This window comes from Nipponia nippon, unplaced genomic scaffold (genome assembly GCF_047370975.1).
Source record: "Nipponia nippon isolate SJK-2023a ecotype South Korea unplaced genomic scaffold, ASM4737097v1 scaffold_2, whole genome shotgun sequence".
Classification (NCBI taxonomy): Eukaryota; Metazoa; Chordata; class Aves; order Pelecaniformes; family Threskiornithidae; genus Nipponia; species Nipponia nippon.
Window position 1 is genome coordinate 665,096 of NW_028262336.1, and position 21,411 is coordinate 686,506.

At 42.4% G+C, this 21,411-nt stretch overlaps 1 protein-coding gene across 1 annotated transcript in view; it reads left to right on the plus strand.

Moving 5' to 3' along the window:
* Positions 1 to 21,411, plus strand: part of CLCN1 (chloride voltage-gated channel 1) — a 77,575-nt gene that overhangs the window by 43,131 nt on the left and 13,033 nt on the right. Inside the window, exons 10-14 of the mRNA XM_087755999.1 lie at positions 5,971 to 6,096; positions 13,038 to 13,122; positions 15,682 to 15,783; positions 18,157 to 18,241; positions 18,663 to 18,812. Coding sequence (XP_087612125.1) covers positions 5,971 to 6,096; positions 13,038 to 13,122; positions 15,682 to 15,783; positions 18,157 to 18,241; positions 18,663 to 18,812 — 548 coding nt within the window. The remainder of the gene's footprint in view (positions 1 to 5,970; positions 6,097 to 13,037; positions 13,123 to 15,681; positions 15,784 to 18,156; positions 18,242 to 18,662; positions 18,813 to 21,411) is intronic.

Genomic DNA, 21,411 nt, shown 5'->3' on the forward strand with positions numbered 1-21,411 from the left:
CCCATCAGGTTTTGCACCTTCAAACAACTCCAATTACCTCTTGCCATACTGCAGGCCTTGTCGCATATACCCTCGGTTTCAAGCTGTTAATCACCGTGCTGGTGGGCCATAACACAACCCTCCCACTATTCCAGACACTTTGAATTGAAACATAGTGACAAAGATGAGGAAAAGGCTGAGGTACCTAATGCCTTCTTTGCCTCACTCTTTAATAGTCAGACCAGTTGTTCTCGGGTGAGTTGGAAAACAAGGACGGGGAGCAGAATGAAGCCCCCATAATCCAAGGGGAAATGGTCAGCGACCTGCTACACCACGTAGACATGCACAAGTCTATGGGGCTGGGAGGGATCCACCCAAGGGTACTGAGGGAGCTGGCGGAGGTGCTCACCAAGCCACTTTCCATCATCTATCAGCAGTCGTGGCTCACCGGGGAGGTCCCAGTGTACGGGAGGTTAGCAAATGTGACGCTCATCTACAAGAAGGGCCAGAAGGAGGATCCAGAAAACTACAGGCCTGTCAGCCTGACCTCAGTGCTGGGGAAGGTCATGGAGCAGATCATCCTGAGTGCCATCATGCAGCACGTACAGGACAACCAGGTGATCAGGCCCAGTCAGCGTGGGTTTATGAAAGACAGGTCCTGCTTGACCAACCTGATCTCCTTCTGTGACAAGGCGACCTGCTTAGTGAGTGAGGGGAGGCTGTGGATGTTGTCTACCTGGACTTTAGTAAAGCCTTTGACACCATTTCCCACAGCATTCTCCTGGAGAAACTGGCTGCTCATGGCTTGGACGGACATACTCTTTGCTGGGTAAAAAACTGGATGGCCAGGTCCAAAGAGTTGTGGTGAATGGAGTTAAATCCAGTTGGTGGCCGGTCACAAGTGGTGTCCCCAGGGCTCAGTATTGGGGCCAGTTCTGTTTAATACCTTTATCAATGATCTGGACGAGGGGATCAAGTGCACCCTCAGTCACTTTGCAGACAACACCAAGTTGGATGGGAGCGTAGATCTGGTGGAGGGCAGGCTGGACCGATGGGCCCAGGCCACTGGGTGAGGGTCAACAAGGCTCAGGGCCAGGTCCTGCACTTGGGTCACAACAACCCCAGGCAACGCTGCAGGCGTGGGGAGGAGTGGCTGGAGAGCTGCCTGGCTGAAAAGGACCTGGGGGTGTTGGTCAACAGCCGGCTGAACATGAGCCAGCAATGTGCCCAGGTGGCCAAGAGGGCCAATGGCATCCTGGCTTGTATCAGGAATAGTGTGGCCAGCAGGACCAGGGAGGTGATGGTGCCCCTGTGCTGGGCACAGGTGAGGCCACCCCTCGAGTCCTGTGTTCAGTGTTGGGCCCCTCACTACAAGAAGGACATGGAGGTGCTGGAGCGTGGCCAAAGAAGGGAAATGAAGTTGGTGAAGGGTCTAGAGAACAAGTCTTACAAGGAGCGGCTGAGGGAATTGGGGTTGTTTAACCTGGAGAAGAGAAGGCTGAGGGGAGACCTTATTGCTCTCTACAACTGCCTGAAAGGAGGTTGTAGCAAGGCAGGGGTCAGTCTCTTTTCCCAAGTAACAAGCAACAGGATAAGAGGAAACAGCCTCAACCTGTGCCAGGGGAGGTTTAGGTTGGATATTAGGAAAAATTTCTTCACCAAAAGGGCTGTCAGGCCCTGGCACAGGCTGCCCAGGGAACTGGTTGAGTCCCCATCCCTGGAGGTCTTTAAAAGCCAGGTAGATGTGGTGCTTAGGGACATGGTTTAGTGGTGGACTTGGCAGTGCTGGGTTAACGGTTGGACTCGATGATCTTAAGGGTCTTTTCCAACCTAAATGATTCTATGAATCCCATCCCCGTTCTGGACATGATTATGTCTTAAGGCCACAGGGGCACTAATAGGGGCCAGAAGTTACTTAGGACAACGCTTTGGATAAGGACACATTATTCTGTGTCAGGAAATGGTTCATGGCCCTTTTTTGTTGGGCTGTGCAGAGATAGCCTTGAGACACCTCTTGGTTGAGGCTCTATCAAGCACCTGCTCAGTTAAACCGGAGTTCATGGCCTTCTGGCCTTAGAATTCAGCCTGGCCACTTAGATTCCCACCATAACACAAGACCACCCTTTCTCAAAACTCTCATGCGATATCTAACAGGCTATTTCGGGAACACGTGATAGTAGAAAGTACCAAATACACAGGCTTTTAACACTGGCATATTATACACCACCTAGGATTATAGACAAAAGAAAAGAAAACCTATCTGCTCAACTTCCACCATTCTCAGGCATTTCAGGGCCAAATCTTGGAGAAAGAGTGGGAGAGCATTTTCTCTCTTTCAACAGCTTTATGTCTTACAAAACTGTCTCAGGAGAGACTCTACCTTTTATATCTTCCATTTCCCTTTATTATTGTGATTGTTTTCACCAGGACAGCACCATCCTTTACTAGGTGATCTGTTACCTACTCACCTACCCAGGGTGACAGGACCTTCACCATCTGCCCACACTTGGTTCTGGATATGCATGTGCCTTGTGCACACAGACTCACAGGGTGGGTTTTTTGAGGCACTCTCTGGTGCCTGTGCATCCTGAGATTCCCTGCCAAAGTAAAAGAGGTGGAGTAAAACATACGTATGTGCCCTCCACTCTCTGGAGGATTTTTCATGAGACATTTCTTCTACAGTGACAGAAATGTGCATGTTTCAATGAAAGATGAGATGCTGCCTTCTCCATGTGTCTTGAAGATGCGACTCCAGGTATATGCCTGGAGTCTTGTCTTTTGAATATTTTTAAGCCATGCAGAAGGGAGGAGTAGGATAAATAGAGCTGTAACTCTAAGAGTGGTGACAGAGCTGGGTGACAGCATGTGGCCGTACCTGCCAATTCTGTTACTCACTCTCTGCTTTCTCTCCTTCTTTCTTCCGTTTGTCTGTCTCTTTGTCTCTTTCACCAGTAGCAGCCATATTATTATACGGATGTCCTGACCGTGGGTTGCGCTGTGGGGGTCGGCTGCTGCTTTGGGACACCACTTGGAGGCAAGTGGCTGTTCTGTTTCCTTTTTCTCAGGTACCTAAATCCTCTCCTGCCTAGTCCTCTTCTCCTCTCCCCCTTTCCTGCACTGTATTTTTGATCTGTCATCTACCTTGAACAAAGAAGCTTACCTTTACTGTTACCAACCTCCCCAGCATCTCTGACACCGTCATTTTTCCACATGTTGTCAGCCTTCTGGAGGCAAGAGGGGAAGGCTCTCTAGAACAGTGGTCTCCAAATTGAGGTGTGCATACCCCAGGGGGTGCACAAGATGACCCATTGGGGTGTGGGAAGAAAATATTGGAAATTCTATTTTTTTTAATCTAAAAAAATAAGAAATTAAGGTTTACTAATATTCAGTATACGTATTGGCACTGGTGCCCGCACTCGGTCCGTATGTTGGATGGCCGCTTGTCAACATACAGTACATGAGGTGTCCTGGGTGCTGAGTTGTTCACAGTCGGTTGAGGGTTGACAGTGGTGCCCTCACTCATTTGCTCGCTTTCAGCATATTGCAATGTATTGCAATCAATGTGTGCCCACTTAAGTGGATTTACGGATTATATTATCTAGTGTTAACTAAACTAACCCTCACAAAATGGACAAGTGGCTTAAAAAGATTCCTGCAAAGAGACCGTGGATTGAAGATAATACTAATAATGCGAGCACAGACGAATGACAAGAAAATGGCAGGGCTAACACTTCTCCTGCTCCTAGTACAAGCTCTTAATCAGCCACATTACGAGGTAAAAACAATGACCAGCTAATCAGATCTGACAAGACATTGCCCAAAAAAATAAACATTATCAAAGACTACTTGAAGCAGGGATTTACATCTGCTGTCATTAACCGTGAACCTCACCCTAAGTGTATATTGTGCTTTGAGAAGTAAGCTAATGATGGTATGAAGCTGTCAGAATTAGCAAGACATTTAAAAACTAAGCATCCAGAACATGAAGACAAACCACTACATTTTTGTCAGCGACGTTTCAAGCTATATGATATTCAGTCCAGTACTTTACAAAATTTCACTGAACTTAATGATAAATGTTTAGAAGCCTCCTTTGAGGTTTCTTACTTCACAGCAAAAGACAAAAAGCCACATACCACTGGGGAAACACTTGTTCTTTCTGCCACGGTGAAAATGGCTGAAATAATAATACACAGAAAGCAATACGGCGGCAAACTAAAATGCTTTCCTTTGTCAGCAAACACTGTTGGAAGACGCATAGAAAACATTGCTGAAGACTTGAAGAAACAAGTGTCAGTACAAATTACACAGTGTGAGAGGCTTACTATGCAGCTGGATGAAAGTACAGATGTTTCTAACATGTCTCAGCTTATGGTATTTGCTAGATTCTGTTTCGGTAGTGAAATACATGAAGAACCACTTTCTGTGAGCCACTAAAGGAAAGATCTACCAGAGAAGCTATATTCTCAACAGTAAATTACTTCTTTAATAAAAATGTTCCATGGAAAAGCTGTGCAAATGTAACAACTGGTGGTGCGGCTGCTTTGACTAAGAAACGGATTTCATGGTAAGGTTACATAGATAGCACCACACCTGAAATTCATTCACTGCATCGTTCATAGGCAAGGTACTGCAGCAAAGAAACAGGAGCCAGGCGTGCACGAAGTGCTATAGGATGTCACTGATGTGGTTAATTTCATAAAAACAAGACCTTGAAACAGTAGCATCTTTACAATACTTCGTGTGAGATAGGGAGTGGCCATGAAAATCCTTCGTACCTTACAGACATTTGCTGGTTTTTAGAAGAGTTGTTGAATTTAAACACCAGTTACATCTAACAGTTACAGTAAGTGGTTGAGTGTCCATCCCTGGAGGTATTTAAAGAACGGATAGATGTGGTGCTCGAGGACATGGTATAGATGGACTTGGCAGTGATAGGTTAACGGTTGGACTCGATGATCTTAAGGGTCTTTTCCAACCTTGATGATTCTATGATATTTTTCTTTTACAAAAAGACAAGTGTTCTGAATTTGCTGATCTTTCTTTTCTGTGATTGCAAGCGTCTGTCAGTAGCATGCTACCTAGCAGTTATTTTTGAAAAAATAAACATACTTGATGTATGCCTTCAAGGTGAAAGTGATGTTCTAACAGTGGGTAAGAAAGTAACTGCTTTTCAAAAGAAATTTGTGGAAATGTTGTGAATTTGTTGCCAAATACAATGTAATTGTATCACCTACGGAAACTCACACGTGTACACTTAAAAAACTTGGAAACAGAACTTTCTAACCTGTTTAAAGATCTTCCAGATTAAGAGTTCCAGTGGGTTTTGAACCCATTTGTTAAAGATATAAGAATTCAACACCTTCTGATTAGTTTGCAAGAACAACTGATTGACATCAGGGAATATGGAAATTTACTATCCAAATTTCACCCCAAATCTTTGCATAAGTGGTGGATGGGATTGAAACAACAGGATCATGATTTAGTAAGCACAGCCAATGATGCATTTCTTGCGTTTGGATCTATGTATCTTTACGAGATATCTTTTTCAGCTATGACAGCCATTAAGACCAAGTATTGAAATAAACTGAACATAGAACCAGGCCTTTGAATCACTGTATCACACAGTGTTAAACCAAGATTTTAAAAAATAAAGAATATTTTTAGTGACAACAAAAATTTTTTCCATTAATAAATAAACCAAATGATTTAAAAAAAATTATTTCATTTTTATCTCATCCTTTTTCAATTTCTATTTTTTGCATATGTTTTATATTGTACATAATATATTAGTACAGTAGAATATGTATATAATTTTTAAATAAATACACATATATTGGGGGGTATGTGCTCAAAAATTTTTTATTGATAGGGGTGCATGATCAAAGAAGTTTGGAGACCACTGCTCTAGAAGAATATTTAGAAGCCTCTCTCATGCTTCTAACATTACACTTCCGATTCTAACTTTGCTCCCTTTCCAACTCCTTCTAGGGGTCCTTTTCAGCATTGAGGTCACTTCTACGTACTTTGCTGTGCGCAATTATTGGAGAGGTTTCTTTGCAGCTACCTTTAGTGCCTTCATTTTCCGAGTCCTTGCCGTTTGGAACAAGGATGCAGGTAAGCTAAGAACCATTCCTACTCTCTTTGTACAAAAGTTGCTCTATTAATTTATTATTTTCCATCTTCCTTAAAACCACAACCTTGTATGATATTCGAAACTTCGGCCATGACATATGACTTTCAGCAGTACAGAAGGAAAGAGAAAGGCAAATGTCGTATGTCATCAATTGCACAACCCAACCTATTCCTAGGTGTGCTGGGGATATGACTGAAAAATGACTGAATATGAGTCCTTGGCAAGTAAGAGGGCCCCTGAGGTGGGATTTTTTGCCTCTACTCAGCATAATGTCAAGGCTGCAAACATAGAGGTATCCCATCACAGAGGATGGGATACAAAGTACAGTGTATGCTGCTGCGATCTGCTGGAAATGCCATCATCTGCTTTGGTCATCTCTTGACTAGAAGCATAAAAAACAAATAGTCTAGAAAATCGAGATGATAAAATGATGAGGAGGCTGCAGGATTGGTAGGGTGTAACTGAAGGTCCTGAAAAAATAACTGTCTCATGTAACTGAAAAGCATGAGTGCAACATTTGGACAGACAGAAATAGCACAGAACAAGCTTGTTCAGGAGAGCATTAGCAGGACTACAAGTGTGGGAGCAGTGACTTTCCATTTGTGGACACTGAAATTGTAAGGGACCAACTGTATCAGCTGAATGTTCACAAGTCCATGGGGCCTGATGGGATTCATCCCAGAGTACTGAAGGAGCTAGCAGATGTTATGGCAGGACCCCTCTCAATCATCTACCAAAGGTCTTGGGAGTCTGGGCAGGTCCCTGCAGACTGGAAATGTTATTCCAACCTACAAAAAGCCAATGTTATTCCAATCTACAAAAAACGGTGTGAGGGAAGACCCAGGGAACTACAGAGCTGTTAGTCTAACCTCAGTTCGTGGAAAAATTATGAAGATCATACTGAGTATTATTGAAAGGCATTTAAAGAACAATGCAATCATCAGGCACAGTCAACATGGGTTCACAAACGGAAAGTCATGTCTAGCTAATTTGACATCCTTCTATGATCTGCCTAGAGGATGAAGGGAAGGTAGCCGAGGTAGTTTTTCTGGATTTTAGTATATTGATACTGTACCTCACGGCATCCTTCTGGACAAGTTGTCCAGCTGTGGGATGAGAAGGTACACGGTGCGCTGTGTGAAGAACTGGCTGAATGGCAGGGCTCAAAGGGTTGTAGTGAATGGGGCTACATCTGGCTGGTGACCGGTCACCAGTGGTGTTCCTCAGGGCTCAGTTCTAGGGCCAGTTCTGTTCAGTGTTTTTATCAATTAGCTGGATGCAGGAGTTGAATGCACCATTAGCAAGTTTGCTGATGATATCAAACTGGGAGGTGCTGTTGACTCTCTTGAGAGACAAGAGGCCTTGCAGAGGGATCTAGATAGACTGGAGAATTAGGTAATCATCAATGGCTGAAATTTAACATGAACAAATGCTGGAATCTGCACCTGGGATGGAGGAATGCTGGACACACGTATAAATTGGGAGAGGAGTGGCTGGAGAGCAACCCTGCAGAAGGGGATCTAGGGGTGCCGGTTGACAGTAAGCTTAATATGAGTCAGCAGTGTGCCCTGGCAGCCAAGAGGGCAAACTGCATCCTGGGGTGCATCAAACACAGCATAACCAGCTGGTCAAAAGAGGTGATTATCCCGCTGTATTCAGCGTTGGTGAGGCCTCACCTGGAATACTGTGTGCAGTTCTGGGCCCCACAATTTAAGAAGGATGTGAAGGTCCTTGAGTGCATCCAGAGGAGGGCAACAAAGCTGGTGAAAGGGCTGGAAAGCATGTCCTCTGAGGAACGGCCAAGGACTTTGGACTTGGCTAGTCTGAAGAAAAGGAGGCTGAGGGGTGACCTTATTGCTCCCTACAGCTTCCCGAGGAGAGGAAGTGGAGAGGGAGGTGCTGATCTCTTCTCCATGGGATCCAGTGATAGGACACATGGGAATGGTTCAAAGCTGCACCAGGGGAGGTTTAGACTGGACATTAGGAAGCATTTCTTTACTAAGAGGGTGGTCAAACACTGCAACAGGCTTCCTAGAGAGGTGGTCAATGCCCCAAGCCTGTCAGTGTGTAAGAGGCATTTGGACAATGCCCTCAATAACATGCTTTAACTTGGTCAGCCCTGAACTGGTCAGGCAGTTGGACTAGATGATCATTATACGTCCCTTCCAACTGAAATAGTCTATTCTATTCTATTCTATTCTATTCTATTCTATTCTATTCTATTCTATTCTATTCTAGATATTGTGGGAATGGCAGAAGGCTGCCATTTCTTTGTAAACGTCTTACTTATAATGTCTTTATCTTTTATTCTTGGAGTTATATCTATTTTATTGATCTGAGCTCCATGTGGGCAGTTCCCTTACTTAAAACTGCTATAACTTATGTCTCTCTTGACTTCACAGAGTTGGATTTTTTTTTTGTGCTAAAACATTATTTGGCTCGAGTAGCCTCTTGAATATAGAAAGTGGCTGCACTTTCTACTTGAATGTAGAAAGTGACTACATCTTTGTCTGTGAAACACTACCTCATAGTGAGGTGTATTCAACTGTCAGATCTGTCACAAAAAATACATCGTTCTGTTCTTTCCAGAGGAAAATATGAGAAATTCAAAGATAGATGACAGGAGAAAATCTCCTATTCTTCACTTTATCTACTTAGCTCCCTTGCTGATTTCTCAAATAATTAGAAATTAGCTTAATCCTGAAACATCTTGATTGCTGTACCTTCTTCAAAATCATCCAGACAGCTTTAATACCCACATTAATGGCTCCTTACATTCTGCTTCATTGACTGTCTGGGTTAAAAAATTCCATGATCAAATTGTCTGTGCAAAATAGTTCCTTTTCATAGTTCTGAATTTTCTTTGTCTGTGTTGCCAGTCTCCTTGTCCTTGTATTAAGGAACTAGAAACTTTTGTCTAGAGAAGTCATTCATTATTTTATGATCCTTTATCATGCCTGCTGTAACTTATCTTTCATGTCTTTTCTTGCTCATTTCCTTCTGAAAGTTCCAAGCCCGATCTTTTCAGTCTTTGTTCCTGCAAGGGCCTTCCGTAGGCTCCCTCTCTGATGTCTCTAAAGTCTTGTCTACTCCCAGAAGTTATGCACTCGGTAGATAAGCGGAAGTCTTTGTGCTAGTTTCCTGCATGGCTAAAAAAGCCTTTGTACGATGTGGGTTAATGTACTTAAAAGTGGAAGAAACAACTTCCCTTAATGTGCACTATGCATATCTGCCTGTAACGTTCATGTGAAACATGTAAACTCTTGCAAATTCATACATAATATGTGATCTAACTTTTCCGCTTAGGCAAGCATTTGCCATCTTCTTCCAGAATATTTTTGAGATAAAATGATCAGAGTTCCAAGCAGATGTGGCTATCAAATGGATTTATTGGAAGGCATTACAATACTGCAATGCAATACTGTGCATTGTAATACCATTTTTATGCAGCTTTTACACATTTCTAGCAGCTGCAGTTAGGAAAAAGGTAAAAAGACCATTTTCTTAGAGCTGTCTACACTGATCCAACTCTCTTTCTTGAAATACTATTGTTAAATTAGATTCCTTTCTAATGTATCAATAACCTTCCCCCACTATATTACTTTGCATTCATCAACACAGAACATTGCCTTTCACATGCAGTCTTCTCTGCTTCCAGTCAGGGTAAACTGATTCAGTACCACATGCAGATTTTGCTGTCTTTCTCAGAAAATTCATAATCATAGAATCATAGAAAGGTTTAGTTTGGAAGAGACCCCTGGAGCTCTCTACTCCAAAATCCTGCTTACAGCAGGCACAACTTTCCACTGCCTCTCTGGGCATCTGTTCCAGTGCTGAACCACCCCTCCAAAAAAAACCCATTTGCTCATTATATGTTGATAAAATTCCCTTGTTGCAAGTTGTGCCCATTACCTTCCTTTCTTTCACTATGTCTTTACAACTTCCCCATGAGGTAGGGGAGACTGGTGTCAGAACCCCCTTGGGCCTTCTTGTTTCCAGGCTGAGTAGAGCTAGCTCCTGCAGCCTCTCCCTGGACTGTCTTGGGGCTCACCACTGGGCTTTCTCCAGTTTTGTAACATTTCATTTGTACTGGGTTCTCTAGATGTGGCTTCTTCAATGCCATAAAGAAGGAAATAGTCACCACTGTCAACCAGCTGGTTGTGCTTTTGCTGATGCGGCCCAGGATGTGGTTAGCTTTCACTGCCACAAGGGCACATAATAAGCATCATATCCACCAGGATCCACTGGCATGAGAGCAGAGCTTTTCCTGTTCACTAGGCCACCAGACTGTACCAATACACGTGCCATTCCAGGTACAGGACTAAATATTTGTCTTTGTTGAAATTATGATGTTCGTACTGGTCAGCTCCTCCAGTTTGTGGAGGCCGCTCTGAATGAAGCCCCCCAGGTGACAAACCACCCCTTTTTCTCCCTCCCCAGTTCAGTATGGTCACTGATGAGTGAGTTCCATCCTGTCATCCAGGACATTGATGCAGATGTTAAACAGAATCAGCTCCAATATTGGCCTCTGAAGAAATCCATTCAAATCCATCCACAGGGCCCCAAGACAACAATTAGCAACTCCTGCTACATGTGTACTATGACATGTATCGTTACATGTCTGACCTGATAAACTCACTTCTTTTGTCGTTCTGGGCTAGCTTCTGATCCATGGTAATATTTTCCCTTTTGCTGTTTGATCAGTGGGCCTCTACATGAGGCTCCATAGCCTCATGTGTGACCTCTCAATAACCTAAATAAATACCATTCCCCTTAATCTGGTTTTACTCTTTTGTTCCAAAACTCCATGTCACAAAGTTTTTATTAATTTGAATTATCCTTCTGGGTTTTTTCCTTTGAGGTTCAAAACAGGTATTTCCAGGGTTGTGCTTGCTTTTAAAATCTATATGTATTTAACCAGTTTGCCAGATGCTAATGAACAGCTCTCTTTGTACTTTACCACATTGCTCCACAACCTTCTTAAACACCTAAGCTACCCGTCGGTCTCCGTCCAGTCCCTGGAAGCCCTGATGCTCATTAGAGAAGGTGGATTATTTTTTTACATAGCTCATCCACCTCATTCCTAATCTGCCTCAGATCTCAATGCCTTTTAAATCCGCAGCTCGTTTAACACCTCTTTTATCGTCATTTTTTACATCCAAGCTGCATCATTGCTACCAGGAGGGCAGGGAAGGTAGGGAAGCCATCAGAGTAGACAGGTGCAAATAAGTTGTGTAGCATCTCACCAAAATTCTTTTCTTTCTTAGACCCACAATATCTTTGTTGCCTTCTGGAGACTGATGACTTTGTTGGCTGGCTTTACACCATTATCTGTACTTTTCAAATAACATCTGGCCCATTCCAGTTGGCTGCTACAACTTAGGCCCCTGTTTGCTAATCACAGAAGACTGGAGTTCTGCAATTTGCGGGATTTCTGTTTTACCATGTCCCAAGCCTTCATCTTATTTGCCATAGTGTTTTACACCTTGCCTTCTTCCTGCTCTTTCTGATCACTTCTACACATGGCTCAGCAGTATTTTAAAGTTCAAAGCTTTTTTAAGTAGACTTTCCCATTAACTAGACTTTCCTGTTTCTTTTTACTTCTCTTAACTTTCACCTTGTAAGAGCTATGCTAAACTAGTAGAGTTTATAGCCAATGGAGGGAAAAGGGCTTAGCTATGCAGTTTCAGGATGGCTTAGTCACTCAGGAAAGAGGATGAAGATAGGTGGGATGAATCTTTCTGTAGGAATCTCTTTCTGTCTTGTGGGAGTAGAGAGGGAACCTAGGAAGAGTCAGACTAAGTGCTGTGACTGTTTCCCTTTGCCCTGGTCATCTTTGCCATGCTGTGGCAAAAATCTTTGAAAGCGAGCCCTACTATACGTTTAATGCACTGTCATGTAGTGGCTTGGACTATCTGTTTTCTCAAAGTAAATTGAGATGATCCCTTTCTTGGGCTGATTTAACAAAAAAAGAGGATATCCTGCTTTTCACCATCTTCCCTCCCTGACTGTTCTTCCACCTCTCCCTTGTACCACCTCTGTGTTCATTGGACCCCTCCATTCAACTCACTGCCTTGGCAGAGGACTAATCCAGGAAAAGAGCAGATAGGTTTTCTGATAGGTTTTAAAGAGGTAAAAGAACTCAGTGAAGGCTTTGACATGTGTCAGAGTGGGCCCAATGAGAGGGGAGAACCGTGCAACCGGGAGGGAAGGAATAGGGTGAAGAGACAGGGAGAGTAAGAGTAAGAGTTAAGTAAGTAAGTAAGAGTAAGTAACAGTAAGATCTTCCCATTTTGGATAGTAGCATGCTGTTAGACAGGCTTAGCTATCTTAGGTAATGCAACCCACGGAGATCTGATTAAATCATTGCTCTAAACCTGGTCCTGTCTGACCAATTAACAAGTAATTAATGCCTCCTGTAATTATCATGTAATGCTAGATTTTCACTGCTTCTTTTCTTTCCTCATTGGGCAAACAATTCCTTCACCCAGGGCAAGCTGGGATTTATAGCCATCCTCACTCAGCTGCATTTCCACGCTGCACTAGATTCATAATTTGTACTTCACCTATTGGCATACAGATACTTACTGTTTCCACGCAATTAGGTGCCTCCAGGTAAAGCAGGACAGGTTTCAACATCTGAGTCATTTTAGCAGTGCAACACTACCAGGATAGGTGAGCTGGAGAAGATGGTTCTTAGTGGATTTTTTCCATCTCTGATTTCTAAGACTTTCATTCTTTTGGTACCAGTCAAAAATTTTGCAGATATAACTTCAGAGAGGATCTGAGTTTTGTGTCTAGAAGGCAATCACAACTGTGTGTGACACAGCTTCTCCAGCTATGTAAGCAATGCCTGCCTCAGCCAAGAGAGTTTTGAGAGTCATTATTCCCTTTCCTCCTCTACCTCTTTCTTCTCTCACAGTTACCATCACAGCCCTGTTCAGAACGAACTTCCGCATGGATTTCCCCTTTGATCTGCAAGAGCTGCCAGCATTTGCTGTAATAGGGTAAGTTCCCGGGAGCCTGGCTCCTCGCTCTACAAAGGTTGTCATGTGAGCTCTGTTAGGAATTCTTTTGCAAAACAGTTACAGCTCTTTTAAACAGTTTGATTGTCACAATTAAGGCCTCTGCGTGTTGGGATTCCTCCTTCAGAAATGGTGCCCATGTAACACAACGGATAAGGAAGGAAATGTGGGTATTATCAAGCTGTTTGTTATTTCCTTTCCATATATCTTTTTCAGAAATTAAGTTCTGGGGGAAAAAATGTAAGTCTAGCTGAGTCTAGGTTCTGGGTATAGTTTTACTGAATGGCCTTTTAACCATGTTGATGGCATCCCCAAATGAACTGACCCAAAAAGTGCGGCCTTTTCGCTTGACAAAAATGGGACAAAAGATTTAACCAGGAAGTTTCCCTTTAAAAGGGAAAGGTTATCCTTTTCACGAGAGGTTGGTACACTTGACATGGTGGCAAGGGTAACGGAACTGTAATTGGATCCAGTGAGAAAACCAGTTACTTTATTAAGATGAGCATCGGTTTTATTTTATTCATGGAGATATCTGCGCTGGTTACACTTGTGGAGGAAATTTTGGGAAAAGAAGGAATGAGCTTAAGAAAAATTAGAAGAGAATTGGGAAATACTAGAGAAAAACTGAGTTTGGAATTGCTGTGAGGAAAAGTCTTGGGTTAGAGCTTCAGAGAGGCTCCAGGGAAATCACTGCAGAGAATTAGTGAAGGGAATACGCTGAAGGAACAAATACCTGTGCTGGCATTGTGAATACATCCTGTTGCAAGACCTGGAACCAAGACCAGAAATATAGTTAAGGTTTTCCAGCTCCTTTTAGTAGGCTGCTCTCATATTCATTTACTTGAATATGAACTCAAGTGTGATTTTTTGAAGACATCAAATATGTTGAAAATCTATGAATATACAGGAGCTTTTGCTAGTAATATGTATCCACTTTATTCTTCTCCTTAAATTACTTGCGTACTGAACTTGGGGGGATCTATTTGTTTAGACTGGCAAGGACAAAGGTAATCCTTATGATTTACAGCTTGATAGAATGCAAAACTTCTTGTCATTCTGTTTTGAACAGAGTTGGCAGAGCTGGTTTTTTGCAGTACTGTACATAGGCTAGGAAAGGAATATATGACAACTGTGAAATGCTTTCAAATGCCTGGTTGTCCAATGTGGTAGTTTAAAAGAAAAAAAGCTAAAGACTTGGATAGTCTTGGAGAAAGTCCTGATGCCAACATGGAATGCTCCAAATTCTCTTAACATTAAGTCTCAAAGTTGAACTCTCTTTCTATCCAACGTATTTCTTCACTTTCAGATAGGACAAAAAAACTGAGCCAACCCAAGCACTATCAACAGGTAGATCTTGTTCTTCTGCGTCAGCAAATGTTGTTAATTTGCAAAAGGTGTACAAGAGGAGCACTTCTCTTTTACTGACAAATGGATAGGCAGGAATGGAGGGATCTGTTTTTTAATATAAAGTATTATAAAGAAATTCAGCTCACTGTGGAGCCTTTCAGCTTATATTGCCTAAGGGACTGGTCTATTTTAACAGTAGCTAAATAGTGCTGGCTTAAAATATTTAAGAGAAGCTCATTGGACGTGTTTTTTCTGTGAACAGCTTTATATTTAGTTTAAACTTGTTTCTATGCAATTTTTAAATGATCAAGCAGGATTTTTTCAACATACAACTTTTTAAGTAAGCTAAATTAATCTTTGAATTAGATTTGGCAAAGGCCTGCATAACATATAAGAAAGGAAAATTCCGTTAAGTTGAAAAATTAATAGAATGAAAATGTTATATGTTTATCCTCAGTATTCTGAGGGCTAATTATTTGCCACATAAAATAATACTTCCCCTTACCAATTCTAAATGCTCTCTTTTTTCATTCTTTTTTTTTTTTCTTCACCTTTCACTATTAGGCCCTATTTATCCAGGTCTCATTAAGCTAGAGAGCACAAGGATCAAGGCCAGTTCTTAGACAACTATACTTTTTTTGGCTTAATTAGGATCAGAAACATAGGCCTAAGTGATCCTATAGGATCACAGAGATGACATACTTTGCTTTAGGCACAAGAGTTGCTATTACTTCTAATATTTGATGTAGGTATATAATTTTGCTGAATCAGAGTTAAACTTCCTTCATTTTTTTCTATTTCCTGTTCCAACCTGATGTCTAAGTTCTGACAATACTGGTCTTTGCCCAGTTGCTCTTCTCCAGCCCCCACTGAGATCTGTCAGTCCTTTTTTATAGATTATTTTTACGGATTATTTTATAAGTTTTTATCGATGAGATTTCCCCCTCTATGCAAGAGAAAATTTAAGTGGTAAAATGGCATTGTGTGTGACAGAGAGGCCCAAAATAATCTCTCCCCTTTTCATCAGGGAGTGAATGTCTTCAAGTGAGTTGCTGTAGCAGTAACCCTCTGGGTGACATTTAAAAGACTTCATAAAGAGCTGAAGATGAAAAACACCTAAACTCAGTTTCTTGGTTGATGGTTTGTGTATTATCTGTTGTTTGATAGCATTTTATTTCATTTTCTCCACTTTAGGATATGTTCTGGATTCCTTGGAGCATTTTTTGTTTATCTCAATCGCCAAGTGGTCCTATGCATCCGGCGCCATACAGCTCTGAGCCGGTTTCTCACCAAATAGTGAGTGCCTTTGAAGATATTCTTTTTAGGGACCAGATTTTTATACCTTACTGATATTGGATAGTAAAAAAATGCTTTCTGGAAGCTAGTAGAACTATTTCAAGTGTACGATAGTAAAAATACAAGAAACTGAAATTATATGAGAATAAGATATCTGCAAACATCAAGAGAATTTGTTCTGAGCTGGATTTTCTTCTTGACCAGCCCCAATAGTTTCGGATAGCTTCCTGATTTAGAATGGAGACTCTGTAATATTCATTAAGAGGTGTGGTGGTTTAACCCTAGTCGGCAACTAAGCACCACACAACCACTCGCTCACCCTCTGCCCGCCCCAGTGGGATGGGGGAGAGAATTGGGAAAAAAAAGTAAAAACCGTGGGTTGAGATAAAGACAGTTTAATGGGACAGCAGAGGAAGAGAAAACAATAATAATAATGATGATGATAAAAGAATATACAAAACAAGTGACGCACAATGCAATTGCTCAGCACCCACTGACTGATGCCCAGCCCGTCCCTGAGCAGCGATCGCTGCTCCCCGGCCAACTCCCCCAGTTTCTATGCTGGGCATGACGCCATATGGTATGGAATAGCCCTTGGGCCAGTCTGGGCCAGCTGTCCTGGCTGTGCCCCCTCCCAGCTCCTTGTGCACTGGGCAGAGCATGGGAAGCTGAAGAGTCCTTGATCAGTGCAAGCACTGCTCATCAACAACTAAACCATCAGTGTGTTATCAACATTATTCTCATACTAAATCCAAAACATAGCACTATGCCAGCTTCTAGAATGAAAATTAACTCTATGCCAGCCAAAACCAGGACAAGAAGACAAGGGAAACTACTGATCAGACAGAAAATGTTTTTAATTAGAAAATCAATGATTATACTTCTTAAGATCATGCTGCTTCTGCTTATTTTTTTTAGAATCTGTAAAAAATAAATTCAACATCACTTATATTTAAGAAAATGAAATACAACTGAAATCTGTGTCTTTAAAATCTAATTTTTTAAAATCAAAATGTAGGCAAAAATGTAAAGAATGTGCTGCAGCATTGCAATTACTGCATGAAGCAACCGAAAGCTGAAACTGATAGTAACCAAATGGTGTGAATTGCAGCATGGAAGAGAAATGCAAAACAAAATAGAAATCTTAGCAATAAAGGTTTTACAGGTCACTTGAAGATACTTTTTTGCCCTCTCTAATAAAGTTATAACCTCCAAAGTTATAACTTGAAGAAGAAAAGGTGGCTAACTGTAAATCTCTTCAGTCTCTTTACAGAAGAGATCTGATGCTATGAGAATTTTTTAAGTTGAGAGGTGTGGAGGACCTACATTTCTTAGCAAGTTGCAGATCTGAGCAGAAGCAAACCACTACTTAAAGAGAAGCTCAAACTAACTTAATTTATTACGTGGACGAAAAATTGTCTTTCTTCATTAAGTAGCATTACCCACAAGCACCAGCAGAGTGATCAAACAAAGTTAATAGACAAGTGGAGCAGAGCCAGAAAAGCAGGAATTTACTTTAAACTTTTGGCCAATTTCTCAGAATTTTGTAGGTTCTTAGACTGAAAGAAATTAAAGGTTATGTTTGGTCTTCCTGAATACCACAGCATCTCAGCCAGAACTTCCTGTAGGGAACACAGTAATTTGTCAGGGGAGGCCTGACGGGATTAGTCCAGGATATGAAGGCAGCTTAGAGTCATGTTGTCTTAGTGCCCATGAAGTGTCACGGTGTACCCAGAAACCCATCCTGGGACTGGACACAGCAGTAGGAAAACACAGATGGCTGCAGCTTGCTGTCCAGTTATGCCCCACTAGCCCAGCACAGCTAGACCCGCTAGCCACCAAGGACACCTTCGCAAAAATTGTGACAGTCAGCAATTCAACGGAAAGAAAAGCAGTTTTTCTCATAAGAATTACTGCGATGGGGGATGCATGCATAAATGTATAAAAAACCCCTACATATAAATACACTAGGACGGGATACATTGCATGGGGGATGAAGAGGCAAGACTGGCATAAACAGGACGAATGGAGGAGGTGCTGGCTTTTGACAATAGGTCAACACATCATTGTAAATACGCATCCCCCCCCCCCCCATGTATTCAAGTCTGTGCATTTTGTACATCCCTCTCTCCCTCCATCCCTTCCATTACATTAATTCTGTTGGGAAGAATGGCTTTGCTGACAGCTGAACTCTCTGTGAATGGTGATGATCAGTGGGGCAGGGCATTAAATTGCCAGTAACAGCACTCCAAAGCAATGGCTACAGATGTGGCAGAGAGCTTTCACAGAAATAAGAGTTCATAGTCCTGAAGTGATAGTGCTACAAGAAAAGAATGTGAGGTTATATTTTAATAAACTTTTCTTTCTTTTCAGCCGCCTCATATACCCTGGGGTTATAACCTTCCTTATAGCGACGGTGACCTTTCCTCCAGGATTTGGGCAGTTCATGGCAGGAGAGGTGAGAGTGGGATGTGTATTTGCAATTCCGTGCAGTTCTGCGGAACAGTCTCCCCTTATCCTGTGCCCCAATAAACCATAAAGTTTCATGTCATGGAAAGGGGAAGAAAGATTTGGGAGGAGTTTGGACTGAGGAGGGACTATATTTTGAGACTTATGATCTCTGCTGTCTCCTTCCTATAAAACTTGGAAAAGGTACACTCTCCTAAGCAAGTAATAAGGAAGATGTTACCCCATGTGCGAAAGTAGTTATCCTTTCACCGGTTCAGGTAAAGTCTCTCTTCCTGAAGACTAAAAATGTGAATTAAGTCTCATAATTATGAATTACCGAAGGAAAAATCTCCTCCACTTTCTTGGAACAGGGGTAGAATATTTACTCCATCTAATCTCATGGTTCATGCCTGGGTTTTTTTGCTGTTTAGTTGATGCCACGAGAAGCCATCAGCTCTCTCTTTGATAACTATACCTGGGCAAAATACACAGGGGACCCGCAGATCCTAGGGAAATCTGCTGCCTGGATCCATCCCAAAGTCAGTGTCTTCATCATCATCCTGCTTTTCTTCCTCATGAAGGTAGGAAACCCAGTTCACCATAACCCTTTTCCACTCAGAGTGAATGTTCTTGATCCTTTGTAAAATAGTTTGTGAACTGCCAATGAGTACTTGCTGGGTATTGAATGAAGCACTACAACTGAAATGGGGTCTTGCATCTTTTGAAGTGATTTTTGCCCGTCTTGAATGCAAGATTACTAAAATTATTAGGGAATACTTTCCTGGCTTTAATAGAGTGACATCCTTCACTGCTTCCTAGGTCATCTTCCTCATGCATCCTGCTGAATGACCTTCAGTGCCCACTGTGTTGGTAGGGAGGACTACGTCAGGAAAGATTTCTCAAGTTCCAGAAAAGCCAGTAATTGAGTAAAAAGCTCTCAAATAATTTATATTTGGTCTAAATAAAGTCTGATACAGTCTACTTAGTACTCCTGATTACAGATAGGAGACAAATAAGAATATGCAAACACAATCTATAGTTGTGTGAGGCTCAAGGATTTGTTAGCAGTACCGTAACTTGATGGAGAAACGCAGCTAAAAACAGGTTTGCTCACTTCTCAGAAAGCAACAGGGGATTAAATGTTCTGAGCTGACATGGTCTGTGGAAGTTGCAACTGAACGGAGCAGCTGTGTAACTGACACATGACAGAGCAAGAGAAGAGATTTGAAAGAAGAAAACATTATATTCCAGTACTCAAAATACAAGTAGCAAGAAAGAGGTTTTCCTAAGTGGGGGGGAGAGATAAAAGGGTAAAAATACCATAGAAATGGTGATTTTTGTTGTTGTTGCAAAGGAGCAAGCAAAAGAGCTGAGACCACCTTGCAACATCAGTTGAACATTTCAGTAGATCAGGAATGGACATCAGTGATTGATTGACACAGCTGATTCCACCTAAAGTAAAGCACCGCATCAAGTTTCTGACAGGCAGTTAAGGGTGCTGCTTCTGTGATAATTCTGATTATAGTGTATCAAGCAGATAAGGTCTCATTTACTTGAATAAAAGAGGGATGGACTACATGGTGTATCTATCCTGAGCCCATCTCTTCTCCTTTGGAAGAGTTGTATCCTCAGACACTAGATTCATTGGCCTTGTCCCATTAACTAAAGGCTTCCTCAACTCACTAGATAACTGCTCCAAGCAGTTTATTTTCTACTGGATATATTCAGAGTTGGGATAGACCACATCATAAAAAAAGAAACCGCTGTTTCAACTCTGGGCAAAGACTTGGCCTGATTCTCCACTGCACGATAGTCCCAATTCTCAGCCGTATTTGGCCTGGGTTCGGTGCTGCAAAGACAGAGCTTAGTTAGCAGTACTCCACTTCTGCAGCTTGCTGGCCTCTGTAGCCAGCCAGAAACTTCTCCTCTGGACTATACAAATGGCTTATGGAAGGCAGAGCAACAGCCATTATCAAATTGATGGTCCAACCCATCCTCACAGCATGTTCCTCCACCATGGGCCGAGAGATGCTGTTCTGCTGGCTCTTTGTGACCTTTGTAGAGGGCTTTCCTAAATGGAAGACTACATCCTGGCTTCATTTTCCCTTTTATGCCAACCATCCTATGAGGATTACAGCAGTAAAGCTGTCTTGGGTGGATTTCCTCTCACCAAACTCACTGTCTACAGCTACAACAATGTCTGCAGAGGCATTGCCTCCTCAAAGGTGGACCTTGAACAGGAAGGATTTGCCCACTCTGAGGAGAATATGGTCCTGAAGTACCTGAAATTATTGCTTTTGATGTGCTGGACCATGGTCGTCTCTCTCCTATGGATGATACTGCTGCTGCAAGGGACATCTTGCCAGTACACTTCTTTGTACAAGCTTTTGAAACAGCAGCATGCTCTGTGTTTCCCTCAACTGTGGAAATCTCGTCATATTGCCTGAGAAAGTCTGAGCACATTGGCTTTTGAGGTGTTTGTAAGATTAGGCTGTTGCCTCCAGAAGTCTATATGTGCTGGGCTAAGTCAGCATTTGAATTGGTCTTAGCAGTACCAGGACAGATGTCATCATTTTGCCCAACATAGTGATGGGACGAGGGAAGAGACACAAGTGCTAATAAAGGAAACATGACAGTTGGACTTCAGGAAAAAATTCTCCCTGGGGCGTGGGTCAGCAGTGGCAGAAATGCCCAGAAAAGCTGGGGAATCTCCACCCTTCAAGATGTTCAGAACTCACCTGGACAAGGCCCTGAGCAACCTGATCTAACTTAGGAATTAGCCCTTCTGGGAGCAGGGAGTTGGGGGAGAGAACTCCAGAGCTTGCTTTGCACTGAAATCTTTCTGAGTCTGTGAAATTTTGACAACCACATTCTATGAAAAGCTAAGCTGTTTGGAGCAGTAAGAAATCTCAGTTGCTGAGGTCCAAGGCAAAGGAGTTCTCAGGTTCGTCCATCCCCATGGTGACTCAGCTTCCCCACCACCACAGCAGTTGCCCAGAAGTCCCTTGCATCAGTGTTGGTGTGTTGCCAGAGTTCCTCTAGCTCCCCTTCACACCCCATAGCCCTTTTACCCTTCACTTTCTGGCTGAACTGCCAGATCCCTCAGAACATGTCTCCTCGAGGCTTCACAGGCTGGGCAGTAGAGTGGGGCTGCAGGAAATGCTGTTGCTGCTCAGTAAC